General features: G+C 45.9%; 1 protein-coding gene and 1 long non-coding RNA gene across 2 annotated transcripts; one reads left to right on the top strand and one right to left on the bottom strand.

The window, feature by feature from the left end:
- Positions 1-2874: 2874 nt before the first annotated feature.
- Positions 2875-10961, bottom strand: LOC118499576. The gene is made up of 3 exons (XR_004902072.1): positions 10844-10961; positions 3522-3634; positions 2875-2995 (listed from the first exon to the last, which is right to left on the bottom strand). It is a non-coding gene; the product is annotated as an uncharacterized LOC118499576 (long non-coding RNA).
- Positions 10962-11101: 140 nt separating this feature from the next.
- Positions 11102-16301, top strand: RMI2 (RecQ mediated genome instability 2). Its single transcript, XM_028524886.2, has 2 exons — positions 11102-11442; positions 15205-16301. Exons 1-2 carry the CDS (start codon positions 11142-11144, stop codon positions 15351-15353), a joined length of 450 nt encoding a protein of 149 aa, XP_028380687.1. The 5' UTR covers positions 11102-11141; the 3' UTR covers positions 15354-16301.
- The last annotated feature ends 4676 nt before the right edge of the window (positions 16302-20977 follow it).

The raw sequence follows: 20977 nt of genomic DNA, 5'->3' as shown, positions 1-20977 counted from the left end.
CTTCAGGAATGGGACAGTCCTATGGTGGGCCCAGCCTCTTCATACATCCCTGTGTGCTTCCCTGAGTTAGCACATGGAAGTATCAGGGAGTGGTTGCTTCCCCACATGTTTTCGTTCCACTTGAAAATAACACTGGTTAACAGTTGTTGGACATCTCTTATGTCTCAGGAGCTAAATGAGTGAGAGCTCCTTCTTTGACCTTGCAGGCACCCCCTGTGGTCAGCACTTACATCTTCAATCTCCTTTTGTAGATGACATTGAGTCTTGTTAAGGAACTTACTTAGGATCACATGCCAAAGTGGTTAAGTTGGAATTTGAATGCAGTAGGTACTGGCTTTAGAGCCGCTGCCCTACACAGCTCTTTAGAGGGGTCTTTGGAGGGGATGGGGCTTCCACTGAGCCTACGGGAGGAAGAAGGACCCTTTGGCAGGAGAAATGGAGCGAGCAAATGTGTGGAGGGGGGCCCAAGCATGACACATCAAGGGAGAGAGTGGGAAGAGCAGCTCTGTGCCTTGGGGAGCAGCGTGAGGTCAGGGGGAAGGCAAGAGGAGGTAGAAGTGCAGAGGTCCCAGAATGCTGGTGTGAGCACCCTGGGCTTTCCTTTGGGGGGATGAGAGTTCTAGGGAGAAGGAGGGATGGTCAATCCCTGGCTGGGTGACTTGCTGAAATCATCCTGGTCTCAGTCAAGAGAGCATCCACCTCAGACTCCAAACCCAGGGCATCATCTTTGACTCCTCTTTGTCACCCTTCATCAGGCTGCTGGGGGGTGGACTGAAACCAGCCACTTATCTTCATCTCCCGATACCACCCCGCTCCAAGCCTCAGCCATCTCCAGTTACTGCAGTTACTGCCTCTTGGCTGGTCTCCCTGTTTCTCTGCTCCCACAGTCCGCTTTCTACACAGCCTCCTGTCAAAATGAAAATCAGTCAGTCAATCTCTCTCTCTCTCCTTCTCCCTCTCCCCCTCTCCCTCCCCACCCCTTTCACCCCTGTTGCATTTAGAACAAAGCCTGAGTCTCTGCCTGTCACCTCCCCATCCCCCACCTCATCACTCACTGTACCTAGCCACACTAAGCTTTCTGTTCCTCAAGCACACAGGGCCATTCCTACCCCAGGGCCTTTGCATTTGCTGTTCCCTCTGTCTGCAGTGCCCTCCCCTGGATCACTGGCTCCCTCTCATCATTTAGGTCTCAGACTAACTTTGCCAGCTGACAGAGTCTTTCCAGATAAAGAGCCAGTCTCCACCCCTCCTGATTTATTTCTTTTATGTGCATATGCATTACCCAAAACAGCCTCTGTCTCTCTCCTTACCCCTCACCAAACTGTAAACTTCATAAAATCAGTAGCCTTTTCTACTTGCTTTATACACTACTGTATCCCAGTGTCTGGCACACAACAGGCATTCAGTAAATATTAATACTTGTTGAGTGAAGAAATGAAAAGGCAGACTCTGTCTTTCTCTCTGTAAAATGGGGCCACATCAAACCCCCCTGGCAGGATGATGGTGTGGCTCAGAGGTAACTTTTGCACACAGTTGGCGTTCCTTTCCCCTCATCCAAGGGCTCCTCCTGGCCACCCTTCTTGGAGCCTGGTTCTTTCCAGCTTCCTCAATCCCCTCTCCTTGTGCCTGGGCACAATGGTCCTCCCTCGACCTCCCTGGCTAGCACTGCTCAGCCCTCTACAGCCAGCCCCTGCCTACCCGACAGGACCCCAAGAATGGCTGGGGGTTGGCACCCAGAGCCCATATCTGAGCTCATGCAAACTTGACCTCCCATCCCAACCCCCTGTGGTATACTAATGCAGCCTTTTGTTCAGAACCTCTTAGGGTTGAGTCACACTTCCTTTGTCCCCAGCTGGGTTCACTCAAGAGTGTCTCTGTTTTGCAAGGCTGAGGTTTTTGAGTCCTTCAGGTGATAATGCTGTACGCCTCAGTGACCCTGCCATGAAAGTCATGCCCCCTCTCACTCCCCAGAAAAACTCAGCCCCAGGACAGTTAAGAAACTACCTCTTTCTGGCAGTTAGGGTATTCTGGTTCAGAGAAACAGCTTCAGACTTTGACGAGTGGTCATCGTGCTCATCCCTCCACCTCCCAGCCTACGCCCGCCTGAAACCCACCAAAGAATATACCTGCGGCCTTTGGGGAGCTATTTCAATGCCCTGTGTCTCCCGCTTGTCCTTCCTGTCCCATGAAATAAGGCATTCCTATTCACTTCCTTGTTCAAAGGTTTTTTTTGTCTGTTTGTTTTCTGTAAAAACATGCATGATGATGCTCACTAAGTCTGTTTTCTAGAACAGTTACACTTTCTCAGAACTGTCATCATTTCGGGAAAAGGGGTCCATTACAGGCACAATACATTGGCCCTGTTTTCCTGTTTACACGCCTGGAAGATAAATCAGGTCACATCCCTCAGGGGGAAAGGGATCCTGACCTGGACTCTGTCTCCAGTTTTGGTTGGGAAAAGGTGTTCTTAGAAGCCACACGTTCAGGGACCTGAGGGCATCTGTGGTACAAAAGGAACAGTTGATCAGAGCTTCCAGGTAATAACCAGTCGCTTTATGGGGTGATATGTAACCCAGTTCATCACCTACATCCAGTGGAAAGAACTCAAGCTCTGGAGGCAGACTGATTCAGGATCTGCCTTTCATTGGCTGTGTGTCCTTGGGTAAGTCACTTACTTAATCTCTCTGAGGTTAACTCCAAGGACTTAAACCGAGACTCAGAGGTCTTGGTTCCTTGGGTGTAAATTTAGGACATTTTTTTTTCTGGTTTGAACATTAAAAAAATAAAGATGAAATTCACATATTAGCCATTTTAAAGTGTAGTTTGCTGGCATTTAGTACATTTACAGTGTCGTGCAACCACTATTTGCATCTAGTTGCAAAGCCTCTTCCCCAGCCCCAAAGGAGACACTGTGCCCGTTGAGCAGCCACATCCCACTCCTCACCCCTCAGTACACTTTAAACATTAACTTGTACACTGTTGTACTTCCTTGGGTCTCTAGTGATGCAGACACTGGCCCGCGGTGTCCGCGTCATCATGGATGAAATGAGACATTCACACGGACTACTGAGTCCGTGGAGGAAAAGGGTGGGCGCCTTTACTCTCAAGGGGAGCAAAAGCCACGGCCTTTGCCATGACAGGCTTTTATTTCTTTTTCTGGGCACATTACATGATGATCCTCATTTACTATGTGCAGGTTTGCTTTAGGTGGTTACCTTTTACAGAAAACAAAGGAGCAAATGCCGCTAATCACATCACAGAAGAGGGATATTTGCAAATGAAAAGAGAAAAGTGGTCAAACCGGTTACTCTCATCCTTGGAAGTTTAGCATGGATTTTAGGAAGATACTTTGCAGTAATGTCCTCAATTCAGGGTGAGGGAGTTTTTTAGCAAGAGCAAGACTCAAAGCGGCCCAGGTACATTGCAGGCCTGATTCCCCACGGGAGAACCTATCTGTGGGCCTGGGTCCTGTGCATCTCCAAGTGGGAGCTGGGCCCACGCCACGCAGAACTGTCTCCTACATCTAGGCTGAGTCCCCTGAAGAGGAAATGGTGTTTTCTGGCTGGGTCACATCTGGTGACAACAAACAGCCTGCTGCCATTTACATGGAGTCAGCCGGGGCTGGGATTCTGCTCTGTGTAAGAGAGAAAGTGTTTGTCAGTGCTATGAATTTTCACACAGGTGGAGGTTTGTGTGACTACCACCACAGCCTGGACACAAAGTAACTCCATAACCTCAAAAGTACCTCCCTACTGCCCCTTTGTAGGCAGTCCCCCCAACCTCCCCTGGCCCCAGATACTACTCTGTCTTGTGTCCATATAATTTTAGCCATTGCAGAATGTCATATGAATGGATTCCTACACTATAATGTTAACTTCTTTTGTTGACATTGTTACAAATGTCCCCCATTTTCCCCTCTTTGCCCACCTGCCTCCAGCCCCCAAGCTGCCCTGGCCTTTACCACACTGTGTGTGTGTCCTTGGGCTACACACATACGTTCTTTGGCTAATCCCTTCCTCTCCTTTTATCCAGTCCCCTTTCTCCCTGCCCCACCCCAAGACCTGTCAGTCTGTTCCATGTACCCACGCCCCTGGTTCTATTTTGTTTGTTAGTGTATTTTGTTCATTAGATTCTACACATAAGTGAAATCAAATGGTATTTTTCTTTCTCTGACTGGCTTATTTCACTTAGCTTAATACTCTTCAGGTCCATCCATACTGTTGCAAAGGGTAAGAGTTACTTTTTATAGTCGTGTAGTATTTCATTGTGTAAATATGCCACAGCTTTTTTTTAGCCACTCATCTACTGATGGGTGCTTAGGCTGTTTCAAAATCTCAGCTATTGTAAATAATGCTGCTGTGAATGTGGGGGTACATATATTCTTTCTGATTGGTGTTTCAGGGTTCTTAGGATATATTCCCAGAAGTGGAATTGCTAGGTCATAAGGCAATTCTGCTTTTAATTTTTTTGAGGAAACTCCATACTGGTTTCCTCAAAACTAGTGGCTGCACCAGTCTGCATTCCCACCCGCAGGGCACTAGGGTTCCCTTTTCTTCACGTCCTCGTCAGCACTTGTTGTTTGTTGATTTATTGATGATAGCCATTCTGACCGGTGTGACATGATATCTCATTGTGGTTTTAATTTGCATTTCTCTGATGATTAGTGGCACTGAGCATCTTTTCATATGTCTATTGGCCATCTGTATGTCCTCTTTGGAGAAGTGTCTGTTCAGGTCCTTTGTCTATTTTTTAATTGGATTATTTGTTTTCCTGGTGTTGAGTTTTATAAGTACTTTATATATTTTGGAGATTAACCCCTTATCAGATGTATTATTGGCAAATACATTCTCCCATTCAGTGGGTTTCTTTTTCATTTTGCTGATGGCTACAGTATGTTAACTTTTGAGTCTGGCTTCTTTTGCCCAACATAATATACTTGAGATTCATCCAAGTTGCTGTGTCCTTTTCTTGCTGAGTAGTATTTTATGGTGCAGGTGTATCACAGTTTGCTTCTCCATTCACCTGCTGAATAATATTTGCATTGCCTCCAGTTTGGGGTTAGAGCATTCATAGATGCCTTAGAGACAGACTGGGAAAAGCATAGCTCTTCTCAGTAGTTTGTGGTTTTTGAAAAGCCAAGGAAAATGTGGGTAAGTTGTGCCCAGGGCCATGTAGCCAGCAGCTGAGGGGGCCCTGCCTTCCACTACACAGAACTACACTAACACAGTAGCCACTAGCCACATGAGGCAACTGAGCACTTGAGCTGTGGCTTGTAAGTCCAGATGGGCTGTTAGTGTCAAATACTCAGTGGATTTCAAAGATTTGATATGTGCAAAGGCCCTGAAGCCAGAGGGTACTGGTGCATTTGAGGCACAGCAGGGAGACAAGTGGGGTTGAAATGAAGGAATAGAGAGGAGATGAAGGCAGAGGGGTGACCTTATGGTACTGCTTCTATGTCTGTCCCCCAACTTAATTGCTGCTCCCTTTGGGCAAGGGCTGGGTCTGCCTTGTAAGTCTCTGTAACCCCAGGGTCAGCTGGGCCAGCACAGTGTCTGCCATAGAGTGGGTGCCTGCTACATGCTTGCTGAATGAAAGAAGGCATGTTGATGGGAACTAAATGCAGCTGAGATAAACCAAGCAGCCTGGAGAGAGAAGACAAACTGCCTGCTGTTTGAGCCACTGTGGTGAGTGTGTGGGTGGGATACACCATCTGGACTCAAGCACTCACACCTCAGCTGCTCGGAGGGCTGGTAGTTGATGACTCCCAGCTGAGTCCCTCTCTGAGAATGGCCCCCAAGTCACATCCTCAACTCCTACCACTAGTCAACATGGAGTACAAAGGTCCAGGCCCCTTCCCCAGGTGGGACACTTCTGCAGGGCTGTCGCAGCTCCAGAGCTTCTGGGGGGACAGCAGCACACTTCAGCTCCTCCCTCTGCTTCTGCTTCTCTCACTACCAGGCAGGTGCTACTTCCAGTATACCTACTTGCCAGCCTGCCAGCTTCCCAGGGAACCTGTCAAGCCATAACCTTGCCATTCATTCATTCAACAGATATGTATTGAACAACTACCGTGTCCCAGGCATTGTGCCGAGATCCATCAGTGACCCCAAAGAGACAGGACTGTTTGTTAGAGGGATGTGAGCCATTGGGTTTTCAGATTTCACTGACACTGACTCATCTCCCAGCCCCACCACTGCCGTGCCACCCCCAGATCTGACCCTGCTTCAATCCCCTGGACCAGCCCTTAGAGGATGTGGACTAGGGTTGGAGGAGTGAGGGAGCAGACTCAGGAAGCTCAGGCCTCTGGAGTCAGACAGATCCAGGCTCAAATTCCAGCTTAGTGCCTTTTTGCATTTCTCTAATGATGAATGAATGATGTTGAGCATCTTTTCATGTGCTTGGTGGCTATTTGTATGTCCTTTTGGGGAACAATTCTAATCAGGTCCTTTGCATGTATCTGAATTGGGTTGTTCGTCTTTTTGTTGTTGAGTTGCAAGTATTCTTTATATATTCTGGATATTGGACTTTCATCAGATATATGATATGCAAATATTTCCCTCATTCTGTAGATTGTCTTTTCACTTTCTTTACAATGTCCTTTGATGTACAAATATTTTTAATTTTGATGAAGTCAAGTTTATTTTTCCTTTTGCTACTTGTGCTTTTGGTGTCAAAAGTTATGAAGATCTATCTTCATGTTTTCTTCTAAGAGTTTTATAGTTTTAGTTTTTACATGTAGGTCTTTGATCCATTTTGTATGTGGCATGAGGTAGAGATCCAACTTCCTTCTTTTGCATGATGTTCCAGCACCATTTGTTGAATAAACTATTCTTTCCCCATTGAATGATCTTGTCGACCCGTATAAAAAAGCAACTGGCCATAGATACTATGAGTTCATTTCTCTGAAATGCATCAAAACATAAGGTGCACAGGTGCATGGGTAGAAAGGACAGGTGGACAGGGATGCGATATGGTGCGTTAACTGTTCATTGTGGAATCTAAATGGTGGGATGTGCACAACACTTTCAGTAATACAATCTTGGTGGTAATTATAAGTTGCAGACCGGCACCACAGCCTTCCTGTATCAGAATCCTGCATTATCACGTGGGTTTGGTTGCTTTATGCTTAGTGCGTTTGAGCCTCTGTTTCCTCCTCTGTAAAGGTCCCTGGCAGGCGTTTGTGGATGAAACGAGCAGGCGTGGCGATAGCAGCTGGCACCATGCATGGCCTGTAGCAGTAGTGGCAGAAGCAGTTGCTGCTGTTAGTATTAACCTGGAAGGATGGTTCTTACTGCCAAAAAGTGAATTTTGCTTAGAGGTTCCTCCAGTAAGCTAGAAGTAGAGCTGGTCACCTCAAGTGTGCATGGAAAAGCAGGCATCACCATTGGTGCCGGGGACCCAGCAGTGTTGGTCATTGAGGTGTGTAATTGCACCTCTCCCCACTCTGGCCTGGGCCTGTGGTTTCCATGGCTGGGGCCTGTGGAAAGGAAGGCCCCATGCTCTGGTTTGGAGTCAAGAAAAAGGGGCACCAGAGGCCAAGAAGTATCAGTCTGTCCAGAGACCTCCTGGTGATGTTATGTGAATGAGGGAATAGGAAGCCTGTTTGTCACCAGGTGGGGGAGGGCATTAGTGACTTGTAAGTAAGTAGGCTGGGCCTCAGAATCACTTTAGCATCTGACTCACCCTGACATTGTATTATTATTGAAAGAGCTGTATGGTGAACACCCATGAGTGCACCATTTAAATTCTACAATGAATAGTTTACTCACCTTATAGCATCTCTGTCCACCTCTATCCACCCATCCGCATCCACCTTACTTTTTTGTTGCACTTCAGAGAAAGTTGCATTTATATACTCCCAAATGTCCTGCATACTTTGGCATGCATCTCATTAAATTTCCAGTTTTCTGGGCTTTTTGTTTTTTGTGGGGGTTTTTTTGGCCAGAACCTGTATTTTTTGTTTTTTAAATCCTCAGGGAATTTTTCCCTGGTGATGACCCAGAATACAGAGTAAGAGTCCCCTTCCCCCTGGGGCCTTATTATTGCAAGATATGAGAGAGACCCTTTGTTCCTGGTGGGGATCAGAATCCCAGGCTCCACCCCTTACCACCTGTGTGGTCTTGGGCAGGTCACATCACCTCTCTGAGCTTCAATTTCTTCACCTATAAAATGGGCTTAAGGAAAGCACTTTCTTCTTTGGGTTGTCTTTAGACTGCACTTGAAACACCTGGCATGGTACTCAGCACATACTAAATGCTCAGCTAACCTACTGCTAGTTTGAAGGCGCCATTACATGTATATCCTTCTAGAACAAGCCCCTTTTCTTAGGGTGGTAGGGTTTGGTCTTTGTTCCAGGCAACCAGAAGCATTTTTGACCTGCCTAGAAACTGGTAAATGGGTAGTAGGTTAAGTGTGAGGCCAAGGCCCAGAAGTCCCCTTGCCTTACCTTTTTTCCTCAGGGACCAGAAAATCCCTTTCTAGGCAGTTTTAATCTCACTTGGAAGCTGGGGCCCAGGGTGTTATTTCAGGCCCAGAGTGAGGGTGGTAGGTAGGGAGGGAGATAATCTGCTGCGGAGGCGAGTCTCCGCAGCATGTGTCAACAGACCCCAGCTGTCTGTTCACAACAATAATTTAAGACTCCAGTTGTGCAACTCTGGGAGCTGTTGAAACACAGCAGCCCCTTGGATATTTTTCAGGAGGTTCCAAGGAGCTGTGTGTTAGTTAACACACAACTGCCTGGGCCATAGAAGAGCTCACATTACAGAGACTGAATTTGCAGACTGCCTGCCCACAGGCCAGAGTCACCCACAAATGCCTTTCAGGGGCACACAACCTTTGTTAGACTGGTATAGGCTGCCAACAATCTTATAATTTTTAATTAATTAATTAATTATTTTATCCTCACCTGAGGACTTTTCATGGCTTTTTAGTGAGAAGGGGGGTGGGGAGGGGAGAGAGAGATGTAAGACTAACATCAATTGGTTCCCTCCCATGTGCCCCGACTGGGGTTCGAATCTACAACCTTCACTGGATGATGCTCCAGCCAACTGAGCCACACTGGCCAGGGCACCAACAATTTTTTTAAATGTGGAGATTACACATTAAAATGTCTTGATTTGTCAAATCTGGCAGTAGAGGGCCCATTGGCTGAGTGTAATTGGCCTCTTTATTGTGGCACATGAATGCCAGTTTGTCACTGCTACATCAGGGTTACCTGCCTGGCCACTGTTGGCGTCTAAGCATGAGCAAATGTACAGAGGAATCTTTGATGCAGGAGGTGGGTGAGTGTGGGTAGTAAGATGGCATGTGTGGTTCAAGGAACATGAAGTTTGGGTCCAGATATATCTGGCTTTTAGTCCTGGCTGTACACCTCACTAGTCATGTGGCCTCCAGCTTGTCATTGGCCTTAGCCTCAGTTTTGTCACCTGAAAAATTGGGATAAGTAACAAGGTTATATGTATACAACCTTGTCTATCCACACTTCTCCACTGGTATTCTGCATCCCAGCTGCTCTGAAATACAGGCAGTTTGCCCAATATTTCCATTCTCTCTCTCTCTCCTCTCTGGGCCCTCCATGTGCAGTTCCCTCTGCCTGGAATGCTCACATTACAGGCATATGGATGACACCATCAGGAGGTAATAAACCAGCAACAAGGCATGGGGCATGGAGTCTTTGTATATGTATGTGAACTTGAAAGCCAAGAGAATCATGGGATATTCCCAGGCTTAGACAAGAGGCCTGGGAGCCTCTGTCTTTATACCAGCTCCCTTCCCTGTCACTTCTCTGGCCTTCAGGTGCCTTGGGGAAGGCCAGTGGGGACACACCAGGCATGAAGGGGTGGGTTTCTCTCTTGGTCAATGTCCCTGCTCCCTTCTCAAACCAGAAGCCTGGCTACTCTGTAGCTCTGGGTTGAGGTATATGGGCCATGACCCCTCAAAGGTTATTGTCAGAGAGGCCATGGGCAAATCACCCAGCTTCCCCTAGCCTGTTTCCTCTTCTGTGTAGAACAGTCTTTACAGGGTGTGGGGATCCATGAGATACTGCCTATAAAGCTCTTAGGACAGGGTCTAGCTCAATATGTCTTAGCTGCTTCATAAAAACCAAGCTGATGCTGAATACCCTTGGTATGCCCAGTACTGCAGGAAGTCCTGAGTATACAGTCTAAGGACTGGTGACTTTAAGTTTCGACCTTACAGTCTTGTGACTTTAAGGATTGGTTTAAGATTTGTGGATTTTGCTGATGGGGGACATGAAATATTTAGGGAGCAGTTCCATTTCTAGGAATTTATCTGAAACATATGCACCAAAATTTAGCTGTAAGTAGGTACACAGTAACAATGTTATAAAGTGAAAAACTGGAAATAGTTTAAAGTCCAACTCTAGCATATTGGTTAAATGGGTGATGAGACAAGTACAATATTATGCAGTCATTCAAGAGGAAGCATGAAAAGATGTTTATTATTAAGTGAAAACAACATACAAAACATTTGTATATCATAATTATATATCCATATATATTTTAACAACTTGAATGCTAATACACCCACATATTAACAGTGGATACATCTGAGTGGTTTTTAACATTTTCTTAGTGTTTTCTTTTCTAAACTTTCTACAATAAACGTGCGTTTCTTTTGTGAAAAAATATAGTAATATATGTATTAACTTTTAAATTATTTGATGTTATTAAAGGTCATCTTTACTAGCTGTCCCAACCTTCCCATCCTTCTCTCTTGACTCAATTCTTGATCGTTCCCAGTAAACATGGGCTCATCATGCTACTCAGATTTATTAACCTCAGAGTATCCTCCTACGTAAAGTGATGTAAAGATGAATACTCACGTTCTCCAGGCGATTTGCATGCACAACAAATTTTGAAGTGCCTTAAACAGGGAGTTCTTTACCTCCCTCCATTTATTCTCTTTTAATTCATTTCATCCCTTCATTCCTAGTTTGGGAGTGTTTAATTGCTTCACTTGCGCATGCGCACTCCTGGCGGCTAGTCATTGGGACCGCTCAGATGGGAGGTCCCGCCTTCTGGCCGACCATTGGCCGGCTCCACCAGCTCGCCCCTGATTGGTGCCCGTGGGCGGGGCCTCGCTGCCTCTCAAAGTTGGCGGGAAACCAGCCGCCTAGCGTAATGGCGGCAGTCGTGGCCGACTCTTTTTCCGGCGGCGTCCCGGCGGCGGTGAGGCTGCCGTCGTCACCGCCGGTCAAGGTGTTGGCAGAGCAGCTGCGGCGCAACACGGAAGGCAGCCCGGGCGCGTGGTGGCTGTCACGGGCGGCGGCCGGCCGCGGGCCGCTGGAGCTGACGGTTGTGTGGATGCAGGGCACGGTGGTAGCTGCGGGCGGCGGCGAGGCGCGGCTGCGTGACCCAAGCGGGGCCTTCTCGGTTTGCGGCCTGGAGCGGGTGCCGCGCGGCCGGCCCTGCCTCGCCCCAGGTAATGGCCGCAGTCTAACTGGGGACTGACCTTTGTTTTGTTCAGCCAGAGGGCAGGGCCTGGTCGTCCCTCCTCCGGGCCTTTGCTGGTGCCGGTTTCCCTCCTTAGGACCCTTCCTTCCTGTCCTAACCTCAATCAAGCGTCATCCATGCTGATCTGACGATAAGTATCACTTGCAGCCGGGTTTTTAAAAGTGTAGGTTTCTAGGAAACCTTACCGCCCCTGGTCGAAATCTCCAGGGAGGGGATTCCCGCCCCCCGCCTCCCCCCCCCCCCCCCAGCAGTTGTATCTGTAACAAGCCCCCTTCTGGTAGGTGATTTTTCCCCTCATCAAGTTTTGGAAAATACTTTACTAGGAAACGTCTGTTAATTTTTTAAGTCTCAGAAGCCCTGCAGGACTCCCAGGAATGGGTAGCCCCACCCGCACCTGTCTTTTATGGAACTGCCTTAGTCTGGAGGTCACTAAAGTTTGCATCTTTTAAACCAGTGATGCTCAAACTAGAGAGTGCATCAGACTCACCCCCAGGGCTGGTGAAAACTGGCTGGGCTCCACCCTCAAGCTTAGTGTCTGTAGGTTTGGGTGGGGATGAGATTTGCATTTCTTACCCAGCCTGGAGCTGAGCTGTTGTAGTGTTGCTAGCCTGGGTGTCACACCTGGAGAACCACTGGGCCAGAAAGCTAAGGGAGAGATCACAACTGCTTTTCTGACAACTGTATCTTCAGCATTAGGTTGAATTCCTAGCTCTGCTTCTTTCCAGCCGAACTGCCTGGAGCACTTATATTAACTTTTCTGGACCTGTCCCGCCTCTGTCAAAAGGGGCTCCTAATTTCTGCCTGTTGTGTGGATTCAATACATAAAATGCCTTCACACAGCTCCTGGCTCATAGTGAGGGTTCACACAATTGTGACCATTGTGCCTTACTCTGAAGTACTCCTGTTCCCTTGTTGCCCTAGCCCCTGCCTCATTCTTCAGCCTCCCTCCCTCTGTGCCCTCTGTAGCAGTGTTAGCCTGACACAGGGTCAGTGAACTATAGGCTGCCCCATCGTTTCTCATGGCTGCCAAACTAAAAATGGTTTCACAGTTTCAAGTGGTTGAAAAAAAAGAAGACTTTTTCATGACACGTGAAAAGTATACGAAATTCAAGTATCAGTGTCTATAAGTAATGTTTTATCACTACACATTCATTTTTGTAATATCTAGGGCTGTTTTCACAGTACAAGTACCGAGTTGAGCTGCAACAGACACTCTATGGCCTGCAAAGCCAGAAATATTTTACTACCTGGCCCTTTAAAGAAAAATTTACTGACCCTTGCCCTAGCATGTAACCTGTGTCTTGTCCCAGCCCTGGCATGAGGTTGGCACCAGTGGTTGTCTGACTTACCTACTGCCTGAATGCCTGCAGGCAGGGGCCATGCCATTTCCTCTTGTAATCTATACTAAGTCTTAATTGACAAACCCTAGTGAACTGCCTTCAGGCAGAGAGCCAGGAAAGTAAACAGGCCACTAAAATAGAATAATATCTAGGCTTGAGCACAGATTACCAAAGGAGCAGAGGAGGGACAACTGACTTGTATGATCAGGGAAGCCTTACTGAAGGAGGTGACCATGAAGGAATGTGTTGGAATTAACTGTAGGGATCAACCTTCCCAGGTGGCCTAGGATTAAGGGGGATCCTGGGTGGTAGGACTTACAGTTTATATATTTATCCTCACCTGAGCACATTTTTTTTCATTACTTTTAGAGAAAGAGGAAGGGAGAGAGAAAGAAACATCAATTGGTTGCCTTCTCATACATACCCCGACCTGGTTATGCACCCCTGCCAGGGGTCAAAACCACACCCTGGGTATGTGCCTTGACCAGGAATTGAACCTGTGACCTTTTGGTCTATAGGAAGATGCTCCAACCAACTGAGCCACACTGGCCAGGGTGGGACTTTCCATTTTAAAGCCAGAAGAGTTGGCTACCCTACGTCTGTCTGAGGCAGGAGATCATCCAGGTCTGTGGAACAGCGTGTGCAAAGGCTTGGAGGTGAGAGCCCTGTGCCTTTGGGGAGTCTGAGACAAAATGTGGAGCAGCAGTGAAAGGTGGGAGGACTCCCATCCTGATGAGCTGTTTGTGGAAGGACCTTTCTGTTTCAAGGTAGCTGTTAGCTGTGTTCATCATATCAGGGCTATACCCCCGCTGCTTTCTTCTCTGGAACAGCCGGCAGTGTGTTTCCATAAGTGTCAGGTGCTGCATATGCAGAATTGAGTCAGAACTCTCCCTGCTCTCAAGTTGCTCCCAGTCTGCAGGGCAAGAGGGGAGAAACAAACGGTGACCTAGACTGCATTGTGATCAGAGGGTTCTGAAGGCCAGAACTGCATTTGAGAAAGGTTGCTGCAGTAGTGCGATAGCATTGTTTGTGAAGAGGAAGCAGCTGGAAGCAGACTGGCTGGAAGTCATTGAAGTGGCCAGAAGATAAAAGCCTGACCAGAGGGAGGGAAGGGGAAAGGAAGACAGTGGAGAAACACGGGAGGGACAATGTGTGGGTAGAATGAACAGGCCTAGCAGCCAGGTTGTACAGTCTTGGGGAGGAAAGCTCACATGCCTTCGAGCTTATCCCTCTGTGGGTGCCTTCATTAGTGGGTCTCTTGTGAACCTCTTCTGGTTGGGATCCTCTTGGGCTTGTTCTTTCTTTCCTGGGTCTTTAGTCATTCTCTTTTTGAGGGTTTGATCTCCACCAGCACTTTAGAGCCATTCAGAGGTTACAGCAAGTGTATTTTTGGAACTAGCCTCTGTCACTGAGGAACCCCACGTTACTTGCTCAGTAGAATCTGGAGATGAGTTCAAATAAACCTAAGTACATCCTTCCAGGAGTTCAAAACCAGAGGGTCATGTGTCAGCTTGCCTGGCTTCCTTCAGTCAGAGCCCTGGGGCCCGTGTGCAAACTCAGCCCTGCTGTTGGAAGCATTGTGATTAAAGTGGCCTCGAAGGGGCATGCAGTGGGAGCTGGCCTGCCTGCCCTTCCTGCTGTGTTTGGGGTTTTTTTACACGATTGAGTTTTGTGTGGTTAAGACCTGCCAAGTTTTGCTTTCAAGGAGAGCCACTTCCCCATGGGATTGGGAAGAGAGTCACAGTTAATTTGTCATTAGATCATCTTGATGGCAGCCTGCCCTCTTATTGATTTGCTTATGTGTACCCAGCTGGTGGTCTGGACAAAGCAGGAGGTAGCAGGGGAGCAAAGGGGCTGCTGTAGTGTGCCCAGCTCTTTTGGCAACATTGAGGGAAAATTGGATTTGCTCTGGGGCTGTTAGGGGAGTGTCTTTGCAGAAAGAGGACTGGTCCCATGCACAAAGACCAGTCACATACTCTGTGGCATTGAGCAAGGAATAAAGACAAAAGACAAGCTTGGGTTTTCTGCCCCTTCCTGAGAGCAGTCTGTCTAATTGTAACTTATACTCTGATGTGAGTCTCTTCCATTCTTTAGCATGACTGTTTTGCACATGATGGTGGCTTGCTGCAATTTTTTTTTTAGCATTTGAAAATTAGACACAAAGAAGATACACATGTCATGTTCCAAGTTAAAAATTGAACTTACTGTCTATATATATATATATTGATCACTGACTGCTTTGACAGTTTGATCTCTATTCTATGCCTTTTTTTCCTTTAATGTCTCTAAGTTGCCTCTCTGATAAAGTTAAGCCCTCTGAAGGATTGAGTCTGTTTTGTTTTTGTTTTTTCTATGAATATGAACATTACCATGGCCTTTTTTTCTTCTAGGAAAATATGTGATGGTAATGGGAGTGATTCAGGCCTGCGTTCCTGAGCCGTGCCTACAGGCTGTGAAGATGACAGACCTTTCTGATAATCCTGTCCATGAAAGCATGTGGGCACTGGAAGTAGAAGATTTACACAGGAATGTTCCTTAGGAGATGTTGGAGGTGTCATTAAAAACAACTGCAATTCTGAAAAGACTTAGGTTCTTATACCATGTGGATTTCATGGACATTGTTCAATATGTATTTTTCAAAAATCTCTCAGAGAGCTGTGCTTTGGCTCACCAAGGAGTCCAGATGTAGGATTTCTAAATGCCGGGACACACACTCCGGCTCACTTAGCCCCTGCTGCCCCTGTCCTCTGACGGTTGTTTGCTGATGAAAAGCAGATGTCGTGTTCATTCTCTCTCTCTGCTTTGGTTTATGTGTGTTAATTCTCTCTAAAGCACATAGAAATCTCACGCTGCATTTTTCAAGTTTTACTGGCGATGATACTTTTTCTGTTACCGCTACAACCCTATTTTATGATGCAGACTTGGGATCTCAGTCTTTGCCCGTGGTGATTAAAGCGAATCTCAGTCAGGTGTGGTTATGGGCAGGAAAATAGACTGTGTGAAAGAAGGACATCATGGGCCCGTGTCTTCTCCATCAACAACTTCCACATCCAGTTTGCAAGTCAAATGGTTCAGCAACCTCTCCAAGACGTAGCTCTCTTCTGAACACCACTCAGCCTTACTGTCCACTTCCCTTAGATGTGGATGATGGTAGGAGATGCTGAAATGCTTTCAAGATTTCTTGTTGAAACTAAAGGTTGATTGAGAACAACTCTCAGGCAACTGCTAACTTCTGCCTCTTAACTTTTGATGAGACACTGCATGGGAGCATCCTCCTGGTTCTTACACTTTTGGTACAGAATGACCTTTTGTTGTGATTGTATTGAACACTGGGTTTCTGCTCTCTGCTTCTAACCCAGCCCTCTTTTCTTCTTAGATTGTAAATGTCAAAGGAGCCAGGTTTTGTTCCACCATTGCTGTAGAGTTTTGCTGCATTATTAATCATCTACCACTAATAAATTGTTTTATATGCTGTATGTTTTTTAAATAGACTTTTTTTAATGAAGTTTCTTTTTTTTTTTTTAAGATTTTATTTATTTTAGAGAGGGAAGGGAGGGAGAAAGAGAGAGTGGGAAACATCAATGTGCGATTGCTGGGGGCCGTGGCCTGCAACCCAGGCATGTGCTCTGACTGGGAATCAAACCTGCGACACTTTTGTTCACAGGCCGTGCTCAATCCACTGAGCTATGCCAGCCGGGGCTAAATAGACTTTTTAAAGAGCATCTTTAGATTTACAGGAAAAAAGAACAAAAAGTATATAGTTCCCATATACCCCTTTCCTCAGTTTCTCCTATTATTAACATCTTGTGTTGGTGATATACTTGTTATAATTGATGAGCCAACATTGATACATTATTATTAACTAAAGTTTGGGGTCACTCTTTGTGCTGAACAATTCTATGAGTTTTACATTTATCTAGCATTATAGTATCGCACCACATAGTTCCACTGCCCCAAAAGTCCTATGTGCTCCACCTATTCATCTCTCCCACCCCTTGATACCTCGCAACCACTGAGTTTTTTCTACTATCTCCATAGTTTTGCCTTTTCCAGAATATCACATAGTTGGAATCATACAGGATATAGTTTTTTTTCAGGCTGGCTTCTTTCACTTAGTGATGTGCATTTAACATTTCTCCATGTCTTTTTGCAACTTGATACCGATTTCTTTTTTTGCTTAATAATACTCCATTGTATGGATGCACTGTGCTTTGTTTATCCATTCACCTCTTAAAGGCATCAATTTGATTCCAGTTTTTGGCAAATATTAATAGAAATTTTTAGAGAGAGGGGAAGGGATGGAGAAAAAGAAAGAAATATCAATTGGCTGTCTCTCACGCACCCAGACTGGGGACCGAACTTGCACTCAGATATGTGCCCTGACCAGGAATCGAACTGGCAACTTTCGCTTTGTGGGATGACTCCCAACCAATTGGACCACACTAATCAGGGCTGTGGGCATGTTTTCAGTTTACTGGGGTAAATGCCTAGGAACACACCTGGTGATCATGTGGTAAGCCTGTGTTTAACCTTGTAAGAAACTGGCAGGCTGTCTGTCTCAGTTCATTTGGGATGCTATGACAAACACCATAGACTGGGGGACTTAAAACCAGTTGAGCCCTGTCTGGTATTGCTCAGTGGATTGAGCGCCAGCCTGCAAACCAAAGGGTTACATGTTCAATTTCCAGCTGGCACATGCCTGGGTTGCGGGCCAGGTCCCCAGCTGGGGACATGAGAGAGGCAACCACACGCTGATGTCTCTCTCTATCACTTTCTCCCTCCCTTCCACTTTCTCTAAAAGTAAATAAATAAAATCTTTAAAGAAAACAATTGAAATTTATTTTTCCACAGCTATGGAGGCTGGGAAGTCCAAGATCAATGTGCTGGCAGAGTCAAGGTGATGCTTCCTGGTTCATAGATTGCTGTACTCCGTGTCCTCACATGGCAGAAGAGAGAAGGGAGCTCTCTGGGGTTTCTTGCAAGGGCAATAATCCCATTCATGAGGTCTGCCCCCATGATCTAATGCCTCCCAGAGACCCCACATCTCAACATGGGAATTCGGGGGAACACATATCCAGTCTATAGCACTGTCTTCTAAAGTACCATTTTGCTTTCTCATCTGCAGTAAGTGAGTTTCTGTTCTACATCCTCACCAGTATTTGGTATTTTTAGTGTTTTGGATTCGCTGTTTTTAAACTATAGCATTTTCTTTTAAAGGTGGGCCAATTGGAAATAATGCATTGTTTTTATTACTGATGTGGGTTTGTTGACCTCTTGAAGCTTGTTTTGAACAGGTTTATGTTCAAAGTTTGGGGATTTTCAGGCCATGGTTTTATTTATTTATTCATGTATTTTTAGGTAGGGAGAAAAAGGAAGAGAAACATCAATGTGTGCAGTTGCCTCTCACACGCCCCCCACTGGGGACCTGGCCTGCAACGCAGGTGTGTGCCCTGACTGGCAATCAAACCAGCGACCCTTTGGTTTGCAGACTGGTACTCAATCCACTGAGCCAGGCCATGTTGATGAGCTGTTGCTGGAATTTTGCAGCCTTACAGACCTGAAGATGAGCTCTTCATCTGTTAAACTTGCTGTGAGACTGTAAGGAAGTTACCAAACCTCCCTGTGCTTTAATTTCCTCATCTCTAAAGTGCAGATTATACCCAGCTCATAGCACTGATGTGAGGAATAAATGAGATGCATTTAAATCACTTTAATATGTGCCTGACACATGGTGGCCACCAAATGATTGTTGTTGGAAGGAGTAGGAAGTTCTTACTTATACTGTCAGTTGCCTTTAAACAAATATTTATTTAGAACAGTTTTATTTCTACAAAAAAAAATTTATAAAGACAGTACAAAGAGTTCCCATATACCATGTCCGGTTCCCTTTGTAATTACTAACATCTTATATTAATATGGCACATTTGTTAAAATTAATGAACCAATATTGAGATGTTATTATTAACAAAAGTCTATACATTTAGATTTCCTTCGTTTTTTTTCCCCCAAATTTTCTTTTCCTGTTCCAGAATCCCACCCAGGATACCCCATTACATTCACTCCTCATGTCTCCTTAGGCTCCTCCTGGCTGGGGCAGTCAATCAGTTGCTTTGATTACACTGACACTTGATGGAGTCCATAGGATCTCTGTTAGAGGATTCTTAGGTTAAAGCTTTATTCCAAAATTATGGAATTCCCAATAGTAGCCCTTGAGCTGGGTATGTGGTAGGCCTCTTAAGACCGTACACTGAGGTGCTCCCCTTATCCAAAACCTTTTCTGCTACAAAACTGTGCCAGGCTGCTGAGAATCTCCTGCACCATATTCTACCCATTGGTCCCCACCTAACTTCTGGTAAATAATGTCCAGTTGAAGTTCTAATTGGGCTGGTATTGCTTCCTGAGCAGTGAATGAACTCAGGAGTGTGGGAGGTGAGAAGAGGACGGTGCCCTGTGTTTTGCTGACAGTCCCCACAGATTGCCAGTGGCTCCCAGCGGCTTCTTTGGAAGTGTGCCACCTCAGCATGTTAGCTGAGCTCTTGTGGTTTCCCTGAATATTAATAACTCTCACTGCTTCAGCTAGCGTTTCCTCATTGACATCACCAAATGAAAACGCGTCTCTGGTAGGGGTTTTAGTGTTCTGGTGCCAAATCAAAGTCGGTTTATCACCAAGCACCCCTTGCTAGACAAGGGCAGGCTGTGTGCTTGGGCTGTGCTGCTTCCCTTTTGAAATTGGCTCTTTTCTAAGAACTGAAAATAAGCACCCTAGGCTGTGACTTCACTTTTCTTGGAACTGCTTTACATTAGAAGAAGAAAAAAAAAGAAAACCCTCATTTAGATGGTTTTGGATCTGAGTTCCCTAGTTCTTTCTGTTGCGTATTCTTGTAAAGCCTATGTTTTACCACAAAATCTTATGTATCAGGTGAAGAAGGAAGGGGAAAGAATGACCATGTGAATTAGTTGTGTTTTGCCTCCCAGTCTGTTTGCATATGATTTAATGGTCAAGGAGAGGAAGGACTTGGAAGACACACTATGCATTTGTCTTCAAGTCCCAGGGGTATTGGTCGTGACAGTGGTCCTGAGATCTGTCAGGTCACCAAACGGCCCATGTTGCCTAGGCTGGTGTTACTAAACCTCAGGCCATGGTCAAAACTCACTGAAAAGCTACCTGTCTGCAAGAATAAGGGTGAAAAATTCATTTTCAGCCATAGTGACCTACATTTAGCAGGCATCTTGTAGCCTGTGCAAAAGAACATCTTTTAGGGCCCTCCACCTGCTTAGGATAAAAGAGAAACTTAGCCACAACCAAGCTTTAGTGCTGATCCTTTCCTGTCTGTGCCTGGGCTTGGAGGTTAGTCTGTGAAATGAGATAATTTGTCGACAGGATGCTAGGTTCATGGAAACCAGATTAGAATCCTTCTGAGAGCAGATCTCTGTATGTAGAGAGGCACATTTCTGTCTACACTGGAGGGGCCTCCAGTGATGTGATTGTGTCTTATTTATCTCTCCACCCAGCATCAGGCCTTGTATAACATATATGGGCAATAAGTAAACATTCAGTGAATGGTTGGTTTTTAGGTGGGAGGACAGAGGAAATACACAAGCAAAGGCACAATGTGTTCTTGAATTTACACTGGGCACACACAGTTTTCAAATGAAAGGAGCCCTTGAAGTCCATGCCTAAGTGTACCTTTTAAGTCAAGCACCCTGGGATATTTTGTAACCAGGCTGAGGGCTTGCTAGAATGTTTTAGAATGTTCTGAAGTACAGATAAGGATGACTTGGTAAAGACAGAAAATTCTGGAGGAAAAAAGAGAGACGGCTGAGTCAGGGGGAAAAAAGAATTCTAGTTCTACAGGAATGATTAACCAACCCTGGATAAAGAATGCAAATTCAACCTAGAGTTCTGTGCCAGGGACTGCTAGAAGTCTTCTGTGTTACTTCATTTTACTGTATGGCTATGGGAACTGCAGCCAAGGGAATGGAAGTCCTTTGCCCAAGAGCATCTGGCCAGCAGACTGTGGCTGAGACAGGTGTCAGGCCAGTTGGTGTCCTACGTTGCAGGGTTGGTGGCCAGGGCCTTCATTTTGAGATGGCTCTTATGGAGAAACTCCTCAGACCTTGGAAGCTCTGGAAGCTCATGGCCTTTTTTTTTTTTTTTTTTTT

The sequence above is a fragment of the Phyllostomus discolor genome, chromosome 3 (genome assembly GCF_004126475.2).
Source record: "Phyllostomus discolor isolate MPI-MPIP mPhyDis1 chromosome 3, mPhyDis1.pri.v3, whole genome shotgun sequence".
Taxonomy (NCBI): domain Eukaryota; kingdom Metazoa; phylum Chordata; class Mammalia; order Chiroptera; family Phyllostomidae; genus Phyllostomus; species Phyllostomus discolor.
The sequence above is the reverse complement of the archived record's forward strand: the minus strand, read 5'-3'. Positions and strand labels throughout refer to the sequence as shown.